Source organism: Cyprinodon tularosa, unplaced genomic scaffold, assembly GCF_016077235.1.
Source record: "Cyprinodon tularosa strain WSP-4 unplaced genomic scaffold, ASM1607723v1 ctg398, whole genome shotgun sequence".
Lineage (NCBI taxonomy): Eukaryota > Metazoa > Chordata > Actinopteri > Cyprinodontiformes > Cyprinodontidae > Cyprinodon > Cyprinodon tularosa.
The window spans coordinates 239,058-258,529 of record NW_024039116.1 but is presented as its reverse complement, the minus strand read 5'-3'; the positions used below and the strand labels follow the sequence as shown (position 1 = coordinate 258,529).

Below are 19,472 nucleotides of genomic sequence, written 5' to 3'. Positions count from 1 at the left end.
TGTTACATCGATTCAGTTTAGTATTTTAATTACACTTTTCCTTTTTTTATTTCTTTTTTTTATTGCAGTTTTAGATTTTCAGATTAAAATCCCTTCTGCCAGTTACTGTTATTTTTAGTTTCAAATTCTTTTTTCCTATTTCAGGATTTTTTTATTTTATATTTTTATACTTTCAAATCAGTTTTTTTTCACATTCAGAATTGGACCCCAGCAAAGTAAATTCTGTGTTTGTCTCCAGAAAGATGGCGTCTGTGGATATATATATCATCCGTCTTAGTGGATCATTATGTGACAGTTCCAGTGTAAATGTCTTTAAATATCGTATATTTTATATTTCTGTAAAAAGAATTTGAATTTTGAAAATACAAAACATGCAAATTTAAACAGCAAAGTTTCTCTCTATTTTTGAATAAATTGTTAATAAACCCCTTATTTCTGGGTTATATATTTTTTTCAAATTTCAATTCACAAAATGTGTTTTTGAAAATTCCTATTTGTAAAACATGTTTGCTTGCAAAAATAAAGGAACAAAATTAACTCCATACTCATGGTGCTGTTTTATTCTGTAACAAACTTCTGCAATTTTCACAAAACTCCAGGATTAAGTTCCACACATGGACTCTGCAAACCAATTAGCTGCAGTGGATTTTATTGAAGGCTATCAGAATAAAGGGGGCGCTGATGCACAAAAGTTGCACATGTATGAAAACATTTGCTCTGAGTTGGGTTAAAACACCGTTACCCACAATGCATCACAGCCTGGATTCTTTATGCTTTGGCAGGAGAATAAAACCTTTTACCAGATTCCTTTTAATAAAGAAACGTTTTAAACTGACGATACAGGATGATCGCCCTCGACCACAAAGAAAGTAGAATAAAGTACAACCAAAGATTTAAATCAATCTCACATTATGTTTGATTTTCCTACATTAAGTTGATTAGTGAAGATTCATTGTTAATGTAAACCATAAAACATCTATAAATATAATAATGTGTATAAACATCAGGTGTGTTTTCACCTGTGTAAGGTAGTTAACAGTCCCTCAGCTGCGCTGCTTTCTGAGGAGCGTTCCTCTCTGTCAGGACGGCACAGCGATGGCGCAAACAATACCTCCAAGAATGGAGCCTGAGTAGCATTTAAACGTCAGGTTTACTGTAGATACACACGAGTTCAAAGTGTCCATAGTGAGGAGAGCAGAAATGTTCTGTTACTGGCTGTCCTCTTCTCCAGGGTCCGCTTTCAGTTTGGCCAGAGCAGCGTGGACCCTGAACAGTGTGCGGGACTCCATCGAGTAATCCTTGTAGTTGTGCCTGCAGATCAGAAGAAGAGCAGAAGTCATTCTATAAAGAAAGTGTTTCTGCTTCACTTTTTAATGGATGCTTCTGAAAACCTGCATCCAAACTGCTAACTGGAACAAATTGATGTTATTTACATCTAACTCGTCTTTATCTCTGCAGTCTGCTCTGAGTTTAAGGAGGCCAGATAGGATCCAGAGTTTCTCTAGAGCAGTTGTTGTTGGGCCCCTGTTTGGTTAATTTGTTGTTTTTTATACCTCCCTTAGTTACCTCAGCCTGCCCAAAAACTGTTGAACAGATAAAAGTCATCAGCAGTAAATTATACGTTGCAATGGAAACAAACTAAAGTCTCATTATAATCAGTATAAGACTAATTTAAGACTAATAAAAGATTCTTTTAAGTTTAACTGCTTATTTTACAGTTTAACAGCTATCTAGGTTGTTTTTTTTTAACTACATCTCAAAATGGGTAATTTTATTTTTACCAATTTCTTTCTACCAGGCCGCCCCTAGGGGACGCAACCCTCACTTTGGGAATTTTGCCTCTGATGATCACAGCAGATGTTAGAAAGTTTACATGAAATTAAGCTTTAAATGTTTTTTCAGACTTTTCTACCAAGTTTATCTTACTTAAATCCTAAATTTTACCGTCTGAGATTTTTAAAGCAGTGCTGCAAAGGGACTTTGACTTTTTCCTTTTGAGACCCAAAAAAGTAGAAAAAATTTCATTATATTATTTAAAAGTGAATTATTTATATCATTGATGCAAACAGGAAAAATCTTTTGGTGATGCAGATTTAAAAAAAAGGAAAAAATGTAATACAAACATTAAACTAAAAGTTTTTCAATTGTGTTTTTCAGATAACATTCTCTTCACACTGGCTTTCCTTTGGATTAAGGAGTGAAGATGCATTTCTATTAGTTTGCAAGGATGTTAGAAACAACATTTGAATTGAAAAAAAAAATTAAAATATATTTTTCAAAACAGACAATTTAAATAAAAAAAATATAAAAGAAATATGAAAGAAAAAAGTATAAGATCATCAGAATTTTGGTCAGAGTTTCATTACTAGTTGGCTTTTTTTTTCTTAAAATTTCTATTAACAAAAACTTTTCTCTGCTTTCAAAAACCATGGAACAAAAATGACTTCATAGTTTCTCAGCTCTACCTCAACTTAAAAGTAAAAAATCTGAAGTTAGAAGAATAGACACAAAGGTTCGGAGAGTAAGGTAATAAAAACTACAATCCATCATGGAAGTCATGCTTTGGAAGTTAATAATGCTTTAAGTAATAAACTGACAAACCAAGCAGACATTTGCCGCTTTTAAGTATCGGAAGATCATTTCCTGCTTTTAGAACGTCGTAAATTTGACTTACGTTTATTTTTTTATTTAAATAGAGGCTCCTTAATGATGTAGTAAATATATTAGGTAAATACCCTGTTTCATTGTTTATACATAGAAAATACTGAAAATTATATTTTGATTTTAACAGCTTTTATTGCCAATTACGACCCTAAATCCTTCAGTGGACGGTCATCAGATGTCTTCTACCTCTTTAGATTTTTTATGCCCTTAATGATTGTAAATCTACACCAAAGCATCCTTAATGTTCACTAAGATCTAAAATTAACAATTAGTATAACTTTAATCTACCATGGGACGGTTTAGTATATTTGAGTAATACTATTAAAACATCAGTTTCCATGGTTACCATACTGTGAGTATCTCACTTACTTTACTTTGTGGAGTATTTTAATAGCTGCGTCTCTCCTGCCCTGGTCAATGTAAAGCAGACTGAGCTCCACCAGAGCGTTGGGCACCAGGTAGTGATCAAACTTGATCTTCTTTTCACTAGAAAAACACAGAAAGAGAGAAGTAGAGTCATTCTAATGAAAAAATGTCAATTAAACAGAGATTATAGAAGGCAGTGATTTAGACATCATCATATGTTTTATAGGAAGAGGCGTTGGTTTCCTTTGCAGGTTTTCTGTCTCTCTAAAATAATTCAGACGAATGGAACTTCTTTAAATTTGATCACATTAAAAACAGTAGATTTAATCAAACTCATTGTTGTTTTATGAGTGATAGACTAATATGGTTTGTGGCAAACATGGTGGTGGCAGTATCATGGTGAGGGGATGCTTTGCTTGGGGGGGGATAGTTTCAGGCAGCTGTAACCACAGGGAGGGGCTAAACTTTGGTGTTGGAGGGGTTCAAACGTGGTAATTATATAGAAATGATTTGAACAGGTTAATAAGGCGATCTGCCAATGGAAGGAGGATTATTAGCCTCAAAATAGGATATTTAGATATTATGTACTTGAAAGGTGATAATTGAGTTGTTCTTTTCTTATTTTAAATGCAAATAATCTTGTTCCATTGGGTGAGTTACATGCCCAACTCCACTACTTCCTGAACTTTAGCCAGCTCCTATGTTTCCTGTCTGGAAAAACGGATCAATCCAGCTGTATGTGACCTCAGTAACAATGACAATAAAGACTAAAAACACCTGAATCAATCAGTCGGTCCAGTAATGAAAGATAGGAGACAAAGGAGCTACTGCAGTTCAGGAAGTAGTGGAGTTGGGCATATAGCCCACTATAAGGAAAAAACTCTTATGTAAAGAAAAATTAACTTAAAATACTTTCTGTTTACATTTTAAAGCATCTGCATGTTTATGAGCAAATTAATTATTCAATCCGGTTTCAAAAAGATGAGGGAAAATTTTAGTTAAAGTGGCGTATTTATCTGGTAAATAGGTGAGACTCTGCTGAACCGATCTGTGTAGCCTCTTGATGCTTTACTTTTCATTGTTTTGTATTGTTAAGTACCCTGCAGTTGGTTTTTGCACCGCTTAAAATTACTCGGAGTGTTACAAATACCCCATTTACACTGCCATTGAAAAACCAATCCATGCCGAGACAGGGTCCGAGCTCGGATCAGTTAACCAGACCAAGCTCGGTTCTGACGATCGTTTACACATCACGCTTTCTCGGTTCCTCGACTCCTCGCCTCCTAGTGACAATCTGCAGTATTACTGCCAGTATTGAAGGAGGAAATCAAGCAGTTGGTGGCGGTAATGCACCAAAAATTGTTTGCCAACCGCTATAAAACACAAGAAGAAGACAATGAAGGAGGGGGAAATCAAGCAAATCGAAATGGCGGCGCCCGTCACATTCAGATTATTATTGTGCTTGATTATTATTGCTGTACTTCGGTGTTTGCGGAGGATCAAACCATGCTGTTTTGAAGCCATTATTTAAAATGTTGCGTGGAAAATATTTCAATTGTTGTTTATAGTTGTTGTTCTTCTTCTGTTTTGTGTTGGTTGGCAAGCAACTTCCGCAGGGGCATTACCGCCAACTACTGGAATGGAGTGTGAATCGGGATGTGCAGCCAGACGGAGATGACACGTTCTGCTCATACGCTCTTGTTATCAGAGAACTGAGCCAGGGAAAAACCGAGCCGAGCCCACCTCTGGAACTGGTCTGCAGTTATCTCGGTTCAGTTCAGTTTGCTTTCCATTTACACACGATAAGTTATCTCAGTTACTGAGCTTGGACCGGTCTCGGCAAGGTTTTTCAAGAGTAGTGTAAATGGGGTAAAAAAGAGGTCCAGAATTGCCCTGAATAGAGTTATGTTGCCCCTGCTAAAGGTGAAGGATAGAAGCTAAAATCAGGTGGTAGGATCACATGATGGCCGCTGTTCTGTCAGATCAGCATACCCCATCAGACCAGCATACGTATGCGGAAGACGTCCGATTTGCATACATCACTATGCCATATACGTAACAATATGACACTATAAGTGGAAGGAAGTCTACTAGGCTACTTTATTTATGCGTGATATGATAAAGAAACAGTTGTAGTTGAAGGTAAATACACAAACTTACCAGAAAAGCATACTTAAAGTCAAGTAGGCTAGTTTATTTATGCATGATGTAATAAACAAAAAGTTTAAGTCTGAAGTAAACAGAATTTAAAGTTAAAATGCTTAAAATACAGACAGCCTCACTTTCTGTTTGCTATTTCACAGAACGCCACTTCCTGAAGCAGCAGCTAACCTGTCAGATTGTCATACAACGGTTAAAGCCGGGAATACACTGCGATTTTTTTCAATGGTTGCACGCAGCTACAGCTCACACTGTACGACGAAACCCTGCGGTGAGTGTGAGTTCACAGCTCACGATGTATATGTAGCACGACGCTCTGGTGCGATCTACCCGCTCTCACTGTACGTCTAAAAACCACGTGGGACTCAGCTCCGCAGTGAGACGGCGCTACTCAGACTCATCTATCCGGAAGCCAAACCAGTAGAAGAGGAATATGAAGCTTGCTAGAGAGAAACACTCTGCCTTGGCAATTTGTGCAATTTTGTGCTTAAAGCCCTAAAAAGAAAAGGCAAGGACGTATTTACACAAAGGAATTGGTGACCAAACGTGGCTACTATGGTCTGTCAATTTTTCAGAAAGAACTCCATTTCACTCGCACACCTGAAATGCTTCTGTGTTTTCCTCTGAGAGAAAGAAGAAGAAGAACAATCCTTGTTTGCACACTGAGCAATCTGCTCACGACAGTTGGGCCCGACCTCACGATTCCTGATTGGGAGGCGGTCCTGAGAGGCTGATCGCCCCTCGTTACCCCCTGTACACTACACGACACACGATCAGACTGAAAGTCGGGCCGGTTGCAAAATTCTTGCACAACAAGAAAGTCGCCCCGAACCCGAAAAAAATCGCACAGTATAAGCCCGGCTTAAGTGTATGCTGATCTTGACAGGCTGATCTGCAAATGTAACAGAAGCCTGCGTATTACTATGGGAATACTGGTCTGACAGAACGACGCCATGACGACATTTGCAGGGAAGAAAGGAAAGGTGAGTTTTCATTTTAATCTGGCTTATTTCTTTACTAAGGATATGATTGTCTCCCTCTAGTGGTCTGGAGGACCTTTGTTATCCGTAGCTAGTTTTCAGCTTTTCATAACTTGCTGTTGTTTTGTTTACTTCCAGTATTTCTAATTGCAAAAGTTTAGTGTGTTTAGTGTTTTAGCATGATTTGTGTTTGCAGCATTTATCTATGTTTGCACTTTGCCATTTTCTGTTTACTGCAACTGCAGCATTTCCCTTTTGCAGCTACTTTTCCATTGCATGTCTTAAATTTTTGTGCTGGTGTGCTTGGGTTTTCTGTATGTTTTGTATTTGATGCACATGCATGCACTTGCAGTGCGCTTGCAACCCTCAGCCACTGTACCACACACAAAGATATAACACTTCTGATTTTCATTAGAGAAACAAAAGATGAAATTTGTTTTTCAACATATCAGCCAAATACATTTAAGTTTTCGTTTGTAGCTTAAAAGACTGTAAAACCAGTCATTGGGTAGAAACTCTTTTGCAAGGCACTGTTGATTTTAAAGTATGATGTTCCATGTTGGAAGGTATCACCATTCTTACATTTGCCATGCAAATATTTAAAGTTTGGAAGTTAAGAATGTTTGCAGTTGCTAAGCAAGCGAGACATCCTCCTGCAGGTTGACATTTCTCTGAAGGTTGCTTTTCTTATCGAAGAAGCTGCAGAGATTTCAAAGAAAGCAGGTCCTGTTCTTAGAGTAAGTGCAGGAAATATGCCCCACCTTGAGCACACTTTGCTGAAGCATTCCTCAGCAGCCTGCAGGATCCCCTGGTTCTTAAAGCACAAACCCTTCAGCATGTGGATCAGACAGCGGTCGTCCATCTTATATTCATTTTCTGCAAAATAAAAAGTGGATGGTGTGTACTGATAAACAGAAGCGTCTTCTGCATGTGGCATTTATAGTGAGGGACAAGCTGCAATACCAGGAGATTCCAGCAGAGTGCGCTCTGCCTCCACCAATGTCTGCATCATGCCTTCAGTCAGCTCTGGTCGCTTGCTGATCATGCTGAAGCCGTTCCACATGTACATCATCTCCTGCAATGGTTCATGTTTCACTGTGAGCCAGATGTGAACCAACATGTGTTTCTGCGATCCTTTCAAAGCTGTGAGACTCACCAACACAGGAACCGGCAGCCTCACCGGGTTGGAAACCTTGTAGCGTCTGGCTTTACGAATCGCAAACTTCTCTGTTGGAGGAGACTTTCCTGCGATCTTCTGTTTTAGGCTCGGTACTTGTCTACAGGAAAAAGGAGGAAGAAGAAAACAAACCATGAAATAATGATTAAAAAAGTAACTTTCCAAATCCCAACAACTTTTTACATTTTAGCACATTATAACGCCATAATGCAATCTTTTTTATAAGGACACACACTGTAAAATCGAAAATTACAGTTTGAGTAAAACATTCTGTATTTTTCCTGAATTCAGCAGGATAAATAGATGTTTCCCCTACAAAAATCAATATTTTTCCTTTAAAATAGGATTAAATAGAAATTATGGACTAAAAATAAAAGTATTTTATTTTTATTTTAAGCATAAAAATACTTACATTTCATTTTTTGCAGTGTTGACCAAAGGTCTGGCGTATAGCACTGTAAATTAATCGGTTCTTGTCAAAATAGCAATCTTAGATTTAGCTTCTCCATTTTAAGCGTCCACCTTTACACTATCAAATCAGTTTAATAAATCTTGCAAAGTATCTTGCTGAATGGACACCCTAACATGTGATGATTAGATTGAAAAGTAAATACTGACACCAAGCTGCAATGTTAACCAGTTGCTCAGTTTTTCTTTTTAGATATTTTACTCTGAACCATCTTTATCAATAATGTATTGTTTGGAAGTTTTAACCTTCTGTTCCTGATTCTGAATAGTTTCAAATACAAAAAAAAATAAATAAATAAACCGATCTACTTTTGTCAAATATATTTATTTAGTATGCCTTCATTTAAAGCTGCTAGTTTCTGTTAGTGTGGAGTCATGCCCTACAAAACAAAGACTACGTTCAAACTGCAGGCCTTAATGCTCAATTTAGATTCCTTTGCTGTTTCAGTTTACATTTCCAAATATATGCAACTTATATGTGATCTCCTGTGTGAACTGCATTCATACAACGTAAGTTTCCCACATGCGCAATAGAGGACGCAACGACGTCACAAGCAAGCATGCTCTGTGTTTACGGAAGTAAACATGGATGGTAGCGCTGGAGTGCATCTAGCCATCTTTCCCAACCTTAAAAGAATCTTTTCAAGATGGTTGAAAATAAAGACTGCTCTCCACATGGATGTCGTTTTTCTTGCAGATTCTGCGTAGTGACCTTTGTCAAGGATTAATGGCGTTCAGGTTGGATGAATGCAACCTGGCTGTTGTGAAAATCAGGTCTGTGTTGTTCAGACGGTCATGAAAAGATCAGATCCAGGTCCCATATGGGTGAAAAAAAAAACAATCAGATTTGGGTCACTTCAGGCTGCTGTGTGAACGTAGCCAAAAAGAGGTTCATATGTGACCAAATATGCCGGCCAGGCTGTTGCTTTAAGCCACTGAGGCGATGCAGCGGGTTATCATTCAGGAGCTGATTGTTATCTTATCAGATGAATTAAAGTCGGAGCCATCGATGCTCATTGTGTAAGTGACCCATTTATTTTGTCCACATCTTCTCTTGTCAACTCAAAGAAAAACATATTTGCACAAGCTTACACCTGATGACAGCATCTTACTTCCTGGTGGAACACCTGCCTCCCAAATAAAGGCTCCTTACATGGATACTGCTGACTACCCGTTGATTGACCTAAAAACTAATTCATTTATCACCTGTTTCTACACAACCTGTAAAACTGAACCGCATATGAAACACAGGACATAAATATAGCATTCAATTTATAATTTACATGGTAAAGTTCCTGTATACATGTGGATTTAGAGAGTTTAAAGTTAGAAACATCAGATTCACTGATGTCATTTCCATTTAAGGCACACATGCGAAAAACACAGGAATCACATGCTAAAAACGAGAATCACATTTTCATATGTGATTCACATTTGAGACACGTACTAAAAGAACTTATGATTCAAATGCGATATAAATGTCTTTAGATGTGATTCCCATTTGAAGCACAGGCCATCACATGAAAACATGTATTACATGTGAATCCAAATCCACATGTAAACATGTGCTTTAACGTGTGATTCCCATGAGTTGCACATGTAAATTTCATGTGTCACGTGTGATTTTTTCTGAATTCATGTTTTTTTTTGTAAAGACAGATAATGTTGCATCATGGACAAAACCTTCCACATCCTGCACCAGGCTGTAGAGGAGCTGAGCAGCTCCCTTAGTCAAAGACACCCTGTTTGTGAAAAGGAGCACTGCAGAAGGTCATTCATCCCTGCTACTATCAGACTCTACAATGCAGCCCAACAACGGCAATAACTTGTGCAAAATGTAATGTGCAATTTAGCATTTGATACCCATTGCAACAACCAGTTTCTCTACATCTGACACCGAGTGCAATAACTATATATATAAATATAAATATCCATCTATATAAATACCCATGTAATAATCCTGTATAATTATCCTACTATATATATATATATAAAAAAAAAAAGCTGTCATATGTGGACACACTGTATATACTGTATATATCCTATGCACCCTTTTCTTCCTTTGGCAAATTCTTCTTCTTTGACCATTTAAGTTAATGTAACCGGTAAATTTCTTCACTGTGAAATCAATAAAGTCAATCAATGTTTTGAGAACCATTTTGTCTTTTTGGTTTTCCTAGTTTCAGCGTGCAAGGGCCGGCCCAATCATACTGGCTCCAACACTTACTCTCCGACCGAAGCTCCTACCTGTGACAGTGAATAACTCAAGGAGCTCAAAAAGTAATACAATGTTCACTACCTAAATGATGCATGCAGTATATGTAGCCCTTCCTTGTCATAAACATCCGTGACGGTTGGCATATGGTGTAATTTTCTATTTCTTCTAACTGTCATATCTTTGCAACAAACTGAATTATAATAAAACTAAAATGCTTTGTTAAAACCAAACTACGATGTTCCTCTTATATTTGGCGAATTTATGTCGGAATATTTTGCAAAAATATGTTGCGGTGCATGATGGGGTTCTGCATCTAAAGGCTAACGTTTCCTGTCTTACGTGCATTATTGCCAGGTTGGGATGTTTCCCAGTCTGGCAGTTTAGGATGGCCGTCTATGGGTAAAAAAGGTTTTTCTTTAGATTTATGGCCAAAGAGATCTATAGACACTGGTTGAAAATTGGGTGAGATTTGTATATCAGGCGGTTTATGAACATTTTGGGGCTGGAAAAGGCGAGTCAGTGACATCTGGCAACCCTGCTGATGTGGTTAGTGTGGATGTTACGCAGAAACAGTCACTGTTGCGTCCGTGTTAATAACCAAAGCCAATAAAACGGCATTATAGAAGTCATGGTGATGGTTGTCGTGTGATGCTTGAAGATAGATCGGGTAATCCACAATGTGTATTCAAACTCAAACATATAAGAAAAACTTTTTTTTGGTTGATAAATGTTTGCATAATTTTTCAATTGAGTCCTCAGAAAGATCCCAGCCCCATGTTATTTGACTGCCTAAGAAATAAAATATTTTACCCTTTACATGCACTCATAGACCACCAGGGGTAAGAGTAATAACAAATAATTATTGAACTTTATTGATCTCACGTTGAAGAAATGTACCTCTGCATTTAAGTGGGCTGCCATTGTGCGGAGGCCGGGGAGCAGCATGGGGTTAAGGGTCTTGCTCAGAGAGCCAGAGTGGCAGTTTGTGAGAGCAGGTTTCTAACTCACAACCTCAGTATTCCAAGCTCTAAACCATAACCACTATGCCGCCACTCCCTACCCCCAGGAGGGCATCACTGCTTTACAGACGGAACACAAACCAAGGAGGCAGGAACATGTTTACCTAAAAAGCTGCACCTCATCCTCTCCAAAAGGCCGGGCCTCCTCCTTTGGCAGCATGCTGAGGTAAGCTGCCTTCATGTACACATACATGGCCTAATGTGGAAACACACAGGAAAATAAAACTAAACATTTTATAGCCTGGGAATAAAGACACTTTCTGTGCAGAGGTGTCCACCTTGGACCAGCGGCTCTCCTGGCTGAGCAGGTCTGCGTAGAAGTACGCCATCTTCCACGCACGCTTGAAGGTGAAGCACCACATCAGCTCCCAGTAGCACATGTGGTGGAACTGCTTCCACGTCTGCTGGGCTTTGCAGCCATCCTCAAACAGCGCCACCGCCTGGCAGTAAAGTAAAACCGTACAGAAAAGATAAATATAAACAGTAACGAAGCATTTAAAGTGTATCCATCAAACATTCCCATCAGGAGACTTTATGTATCACTTAACAGCAAATATTGATATCAGTGAGAACGGGGCTGCTTTAACGTATCCTATGTTCAGGTAATAGAATATGAAACAGGTCAAACCTCATCAATGTTTCCTTTAATCTCTTCTGTCCTGCCAGCGAAAAAAAGGAATATTGCACCCTGTATAAAAAAAGAAACACTGATGAAGCTTCTTCCACCAGCTTGTTTAACTGTCAAAGATCTCATCAGTGTTCCGGCAATCATTCTAGGCCATGTTTGACCAAGACATTTTCATTTTTTTTTTCAGTTTACTCAGTGGGGATGGGCTGGCATGTGGGGAAAAGGTGGAGTGGGAAACACGGCCGTGTAAATTTACAGGAATGTGAGTCATGCAGAGTGACGGAACAGAAAGAGAGAGACGGAACCCTGCAAAAAAATCTCCATCTTAACAAGTCTTACAATCATACATCTAATCAAAAAGTATTTTTGATCTTAATATCATGATTTATATTCTCAAAACAATAAGTCTTACCAAATGCTATTGGCTTCCTGCACTGGCAGATTATTGCACTTGTTTTGAGTAGAATATTGTCAAAAGAAGATTAATAATCAACCAGAATCTGATAGCAAATGTAAAGAGGATTTACATTTGGGATGGGAGTCAGTATTAGTAACGATCACGTGACAGGATTAAAGATTAACGGGATGAGAGTGGGAGTAATTTCACCAGGAGTGGGACGGGACAGGATTTAGATTTCTACTCTGGCCCGGGATCAGGACGGGACACTATTTTCTTCTGTGGGAGTGGAACGGGACAGGAGTGAAAATCCACTCCCGTGTCAGTCTCTAGTGTAGATGGACCTCAGAGTCCTGTCCAGAGGAGGTAGCCCGTCTTTGTTGGGCCATGTGTCTGTAGAGAGGTTTTTTGGTTTCTCCAATATAAAGATCAGAGCATTCCTCACTGCATTGAACTGCATACACCACTCTGCTCATCTTAGGTCTGGAGGTTTTGTCGTCAGGATGAACTAGTTAAAAGCTTCCTGGATGGGAAGCGAAACGTCTTCAAACTTGGAAACAAAGTCTAGTGGATTGTTTTTTAACTTATTTTTTTGGAATGACTATGACCTGGATGACCGAGATTCTTCACCAGCATATTCCACCATTTTTATCTATTTCCCATGTGTACAGTGGTAGTTAGTTAGTTTAGTTGACTTTCACTAGTTTAGTCAAGATTCTTTACCAGGAATATTAATTATTACTTAATTTATTTCATATGTGTGCAGAATTACCAGTTTGGCTATAATTTAAGCTCAATTGACACATTTGTTAGTTCACATGGTCACAGAACAATATATGAAAGTTCACAAGTTGTTTGATTGAATAACGTAAGTTTCAACAGCTTTTAATTGCATAAAATATTTTTTTTATGTAATTTTCTAAGTGCAACATATCAGAGCATTAGTCGAGCTCTATGTCTATATTTGAGTTTTCAGTCTGAGTGGATCAGAGAATCGGCAATAAGCCCAAAGATTTTTACCTTTTTGTGTTTTTTAAAACTAACTTCTGACCTGATCTCTGCTGAGCTTCATTTATAGATTAACAATGAAACTCTGGGGCATCTTAAAGCTTTGGTGAAAAATTCAAACAGTTCTGATACATTATAAAAACGCATCACCAGCCAAAACAATCAGGTTATTGAGCACTTTGTTTCCATTTTTGCATACAGTTTGATTAAATTAACAAGAATAGTAAGTTCCAACTTCGTTCAGATAGATAATTTACAGGCTGCTCTTCTAAATTAGAGAAAACTCCCAATTAATATCTGAATTTCTAACTTTCTCCGGACAACTGGTGTCTGAATGTTGCAGTTTTAAATAACAGCACAGTGACAGAATCCAATATGGCTGCAGCATGAACCAAAGGAGGATGCAGCTGTAATATAATTTATTTCTGATGGTTCAGATCTAAATAAATCAACACAAACAAATATTATTTATCTGTAAATCTAAATTTTGCTGTAGGAAATCAATGAAAAGTAGTGCTGCACAAACTGGGACTAATATTTGACACCTTTTTTATTTGATCTAAAGGTGGAGAGTCAAGTTTACTTATTGAGGTCAAATTTTCTTGTCATTTGCATTGATCAATAAAGTTGATATTTTATGCCCAATTAATGAGCCACAGCTTTTTTATAACTTCTGATTTGGACACAATAAAGTTGGGTAATCTCTTTTTATATTAGCTCCAACTATTTATAAACAAATAGATTGCATCCTTACATATTAAATCCTTTAGTTTGCTTGTTCAGTCCAGACCTAAAGCAGACTTGTTTTCTATTTGTTGCAGATTGCTTTCCTCTTTTGTTATATTGGTGACCTGTAAAAAAGGCCTGCATGTGATGATTGTTGCTCCCATTGATGAGAAATGACTGAAGAAGAGCACAGAGACCTTGAAATGTAAAATAAACTATCATGGAAGTATTTGCCTGCTGCATTTCCTGCATGTTTGCACTTGTTTTATAGTTGTGTTGGAAGAGCAGGTCCCACAACATTCTTTTCAAAGTGTCAATTAATGCTACAACCCAGATAAACTGTTTGATGTGAAGCAGAAACAAAAGATCAGGAATGACTAAAGCACAGCATTCACTGTCATTGGAGGGGTTAGGGTCAAGCATTAATGACTAATGGAAAGGGTTCAAACCTTTACCGGAAATTTGCTATTATTTTCATTTTTTCGACTCCTAGTTTGCATAAAATCAGCAAAGAAGAATCCACAGCAGAGTGTTTGCGGCCACCCATTTGTGCGGTGGCTTTTAAAAGAAAGGCTTATGATTAATAAAAGCAATAAACAGTCAGCTAGCTATGATACTGGTGATTAGATTATATCATGCAAAGGATTGCACACGACTGACATCAAAAAACAAAGCCAAACTCAGACTGAGAGCCTCGTCTTTGACCTGCTGCACCGGTATTGAGCTGAAGAAGGTTCCACAAGGGAATCTGTTCCTCTAAATTCATAGACCACCTTCTGCATGGAAATAGAAGCCTTTTTTATATACTTTCCTCCTTTTACCTTAAATCTTAACAGATACCTGCTGCATTTCCAACATTCTTGATAGAGAGAATTTAAATCATTTAACATAGATCAGACTGACGGATAATTGTAAGCATAGCTTCATCTTTTTATTTCAGTAAATCTGTCAATCTGGAGAACGGACATGTCTGCTCTGATGCATGCTGGGTAAAGAGGGAGGGGCGAAAACAAAATCCGAGGACTTTGACCGTACGTGGTCTGCTGTTCTTGTGAATTGGATCAGTACCAGGGCTGAGGCTGATGACGTTCTACGAGTGCATGAGAACGCACAAGTACACGTATTGAGAAACGGCCAAAGAATCAAAACTGGAACCCAAATTCTTAAAATGTAAACAATCTCAATTACTAGGCTCTGCTACGGTGGCTAGTTAGGTCCAAAAGGAGTATGTTTCCTGGGTTAATTGGGGCCGGTTTCTTTTCTTGATGGGAATCATCGTAAAAAGTGGGACTCGGTCTGGTGGATTGATTCAGACCAGGGTTCGCCTTAGCGTAGTCATACATGTACAAAAGGTGCAGCTCAGGTTAAAGCCGAACCAAACAAGGAAGGTTCGAAAACACGCCTAAGTCCCTAAGGTCAGGGAAGTCTAGGCAAAAAATAAAAAGGCCTCGAAAACGATTCTTACCCGCGGATATCGGAGCCGGAAAGGTTTCAGAAGTCTCTCAGCCTCAGAGACTTCTCCCTCACCCGTTCCTGAGAGGATAAGAACAGAAATACTAAACCATACAGAAAGCTTAGCGGGGGGGAGAAAATGTTTTCTTTACAGTAATTCAGAGGTAAACCTACCGAGGACGAATGTGAGGAAGGTATGGTAGCAGAGCAGCAGCAGAGCACACAGCATGGAGCGCAGGTTCATTCCTGTCGCACCGTCGCAGAGCAGAGACAGACCATATTCCTACAGCAGAGGACAGGTGCAAAACATCTACTAGGCTGTAAGAAGCTGCAGAGGAAATGGAAGACATGATCAACATCCCACCTTATCGCCGGAAAAGCCTGCAAACTCCAACATTTTAAGTATCCGAGGAGGAAACAGAGACAGAGTCTGAAAGCAAAGAACATTTGATCAGTTTCAAAGATACAAGAACACAATTTTACAACAATTTTTATCTAACGTCGTACGTTTTTGCAAGAAGTCCTAAAATCAGATAAGTATGGCAGAACATTGACGTAAAGAATTGATTTGCTAAACTAAACCATTGAAACGTTGAAAACAATTTTCCAATTTGACCAATTTGAGAACAGCTTTTAACTCACTTTACTTTCTTCTTGCTCACAAATATTCATTATTATCCATGAAATCTTTGTTTCTGCAATTTTTTATTTCCTGCTTCTTGCACAGGTATTTTCTGCATTTGCTTGCCACTTCCTCCTCCTGTGCTAACTTCCCTGTGTCTCTGCTTGTGGATTTTATTGCTCTTTCTCAGACTTGCAGGAAAAAGTTGATTCAAAGCAACAAAATAAAGACTTTTTTTGTTTGCATTAGATTTTCAGCTTATAATTTTGTTTAATGTCTTTTATTGTAAAACCATTTTATTTTTAGAAACCTTTACTAAAGTTTTTGAAATACTACAGAACATTTTGTAACAGTGAATAATTATTGATATATATTTCATAATTTATAGCACTAAAACAGTCACAAGGCAAGTTTGGGAGCAAATTTTCCTCTTATCTACGTTGTCTTTCTATTGGCTGGAAAGGTATACAGGCAATGATCTGACTTCATATATTTGGGAGGAAGAAGCACGTGATGCAAGCATTAGAAGTTTGAGTAAAAGAATGAGATAATGCTCTCAATTTGAAAATTTGGGTTCCTGATTTTTGGCAGGACATCAACATGTCATTTACCCTTCAATGGCATTCAGAGTGAATAAAGAAGGATACGTAGAGGCTTTATTAGGGGGTTCAGATCTGACATTGATTGGGAATCGTTCCAATATCAGCCAAAAAATTAATATCCAAATATATCTGCCTGCTGCTAAGATCTCCAGTATTAAAAAACTCATAGAAATTATTTGCCTCTATCCTGTTTTTAACCCTTTAAAGCCCGATCCAAGAATAAAACAAAACAGAAAATTACTTTTTTTTTGGTTTGAAGTCCTTATTTGGCCTTTTAACAAAATATGTAAAAAGAAAAAACAGAAATACATTTTTGATATTAATCATTTATTACTATGCGATACTGTAAGTCAAGATTATTTTTTGTTTAATCTTCTGCCCTCTGTTATCAGGTATATCTGATTGTGTACAATAGGATTTTGAGTAAAGTTTTTACCATTAAATTAAGCAAAAGGTGTCAGACGCAAAACATTTCAGAAACCGTATGTATCAAATATGATACATTTGGCATTACAGGGTTAAAAAGTTTGTTTCTATTTAGTAAATAAGAAATGGGTCAGTTTTGTTCTAATACCTGATGTTAAGTATTATTCACAGTTTAAAAAAATATCACTGCATCAAACCTTTTCTATCACTGCATACTATAAAATAAGTAATAAAATTAAGTAAGATTCATTTTAGTCACAACCCAACGCTGCAATATTGGTCTTATATTGTAAGGTGACTGGATTTCTACAATTTAATCTGGGGTAATTTCCAGTTCATAGATAAAAATAAATACATTTTATGAAAATTAAAATGGGAAACGAGGACAGTGATGTTTTCATCCATTTTTACATATTTAATAAAAAAGTTAGGTGTGAAATCCAGGAATACGCCTCTTCCATTTCCTAAGATAAATAATATTAAACAATCAGTAGTTTATTTACAGTTAGTATCAGGATCAAAATATTTTCTCTTATATAGCAGAACGATGTGTTACAAAAACTGATTTGATATTGAATTAATTTTAACTTCTGCTAATGGTGTTAGCTTTCGCTAATATAGTAAAGAGCAGATCACAAGCTGATCACATTTGGGGATTTTTATCACACCTATAATATCTTAAAACTTTGTGTCAGTGATGCACTGTCTACATTTACACCAGTCAAATGCCATACGATAAATTACAACTGGTAATGTTAGCCTTCCTGTGTTTACTCTGTAGGTTCCAGTCCATGAAGACCCACTGATCTCTATTTACTGGATTACTGATAGGCCTGAAGTCACCTGTCACCATCTTGGTACTCCCCACTCTCATGGAGTTGCACCATAAAAATGGCTTTAATGTAACTTATTAATGTATTACCATAACAATGTAATCAATACATGTATAATTACATTTACATAATCAATTTACCACCTTTGACACATCAGATAGTATGTCTTTATGTGTAATATTCTTAATATCTGACTACAATATTATTATGCTCCATTAATACACTAGTTTTGTTGAGATGGATTTAAATATGATATATTACATGATTTTTAGACTTAATACCGACTATGCAATGTGATGCGTCTATTTTTTACCATAAATTACAGCAATCTACTGATGCTATAAAAGAGCAAGTCGGAGTCAAAGTGACAAATTTATCTTTATTTTCAGTCTTAAGCCTCCCTGAAAATGAGAAAATTGCTGCATTCAAAACATTCAATATTAAGAGAAAATCATCTTATTTGCATCATCAGTATATAGTTTGTGACCTACCAGGTTAAATGCTCCCACTCCAAAAGATATTCCTCCCTCTAAGTGAATGTGGCTCGGTCCTTTGACACAGTTGTGGGATTTTATGAAGTTATGCAGGTCTCTGCATCACATGCAAAGAAGTAGAACAAACATTTAACAAACAAATTCCATGAAAAACAATCACATGTCTATGTAAAAATCATCATAAAGCAACTTTAGAGAAAACAATAATCACATTAAAAATTTGGGGCAAATAAACCCCAAAATAAGTCACACAAAATTGTAGAGTTGGACTGTTTTTGTATTTCTTTTTTTTTGTACTTCTGTTCATTTATCATTTCTTTCTGGTTTTCTAATCCTAAGTCTACAATACAAAGTTTGACTGATTGCAAAGGTGTTCAGACTCATTTAAACTTTCAGTTTCTCAACAACCGAAACCTCAAAGTGTTGTTCAGGAGGAGGTTTTGTGGTGAATCAGCACAAATTATTGCACAACTGTGAGATGAAAAGGAAATGACACACGGTTCACAAGATTCGTCTCTAGTAGGAAATATAAATCTTAATCATGTGTAAGCATTTCTATCCAGCTCCCTCTCGTCTCTGCATTTATAGTAGTTTAGCTACGTCTATAACAGCTTTACAGTTTTGCCTCTTTGTAACCGATTATGAATATAAACATATGTATAAATTATACACTACATAAGCGCATCCTAGATCTGAATAAATTAAATATTCTCATTTAAGACTTTGCTCTGTACAAAGTTGAAGTTGTTGACAACAAAATCAGACAAAAACCATCACTGAAAATCAAATGTATTAACCAATGGAGGTCTGGATTTGGAGTCGCACACAAAATTAAAGTGGAAAAACTTGCTACAGGTCGATCCAACTTTGATGTTATGTCCTTAAAATAAGTCAAAATGAGGCTTAGCATTGTGTATGGCTTCACTGTGCCTGTATGACCTCCCTACAATGCCTAGGATGGCTCCTGAGGAGGTGGTGGATGGTCTGCAGAGGGATCTCCTCCCAGACCTGGACTAAAACTCCTGAACAGTCTGTGGTGCGACTTGACGTTGGTGGATGGATTGAGACATGATGTCCCAGATGTGATCCATTACAGTCAGGTCAGGAATTGGCGAGCTAGTTCATAGCTTCAATGCCTTCATATTGTATTGTAACTACTTACACACTCAAGCCACATTGTCCTGCATTGGGAGGAAGCCAGCACCAACACTCAATGGTAGTCATGCTACCTC

At 37.4% G+C, this 19,472-nt stretch overlaps 1 protein-coding gene across 1 annotated transcript in view; it reads right to left on the bottom strand.

The window, feature by feature from the left end:
• Window positions 1-834: 834 nt before the first annotated feature.
• Window positions 835-19,472, bottom strand: part of zgc:158403 (tetratricopeptide repeat protein 39A) — a 31,188-nt gene continuing 12,550 nt past the window's right edge. The window contains exons 7-18 of the mRNA XM_038297799.1: window positions 18,238-18,337; window positions 15,628-15,693; window positions 15,438-15,546; window positions 15,277-15,344; window positions 11,681-11,740; window positions 11,331-11,492; window positions 11,157-11,248; window positions 7,327-7,447; window positions 7,134-7,245; window positions 6,932-7,046; window positions 3,034-3,150; window positions 835-1,311 (exon numbers count right to left, since the gene is read on the bottom strand). Coding sequence (XP_038153727.1) covers window positions 1,209-1,311; window positions 3,034-3,150; window positions 6,932-7,046; window positions 7,134-7,245; window positions 7,327-7,447; window positions 11,157-11,248; window positions 11,331-11,492; window positions 11,681-11,740; window positions 15,277-15,344; window positions 15,438-15,546; window positions 15,628-15,693; window positions 18,238-18,337 — 1,225 coding nt within the window. The 3' untranslated portion in view covers window positions 835-1,208. The remainder of the gene's footprint in view (window positions 1,312-3,033; window positions 3,151-6,931; window positions 7,047-7,133; window positions 7,246-7,326; window positions 7,448-11,156; window positions 11,249-11,330; window positions 11,493-11,680; window positions 11,741-15,276; window positions 15,345-15,437; window positions 15,547-15,627; window positions 15,694-18,237; window positions 18,338-19,472) is intronic.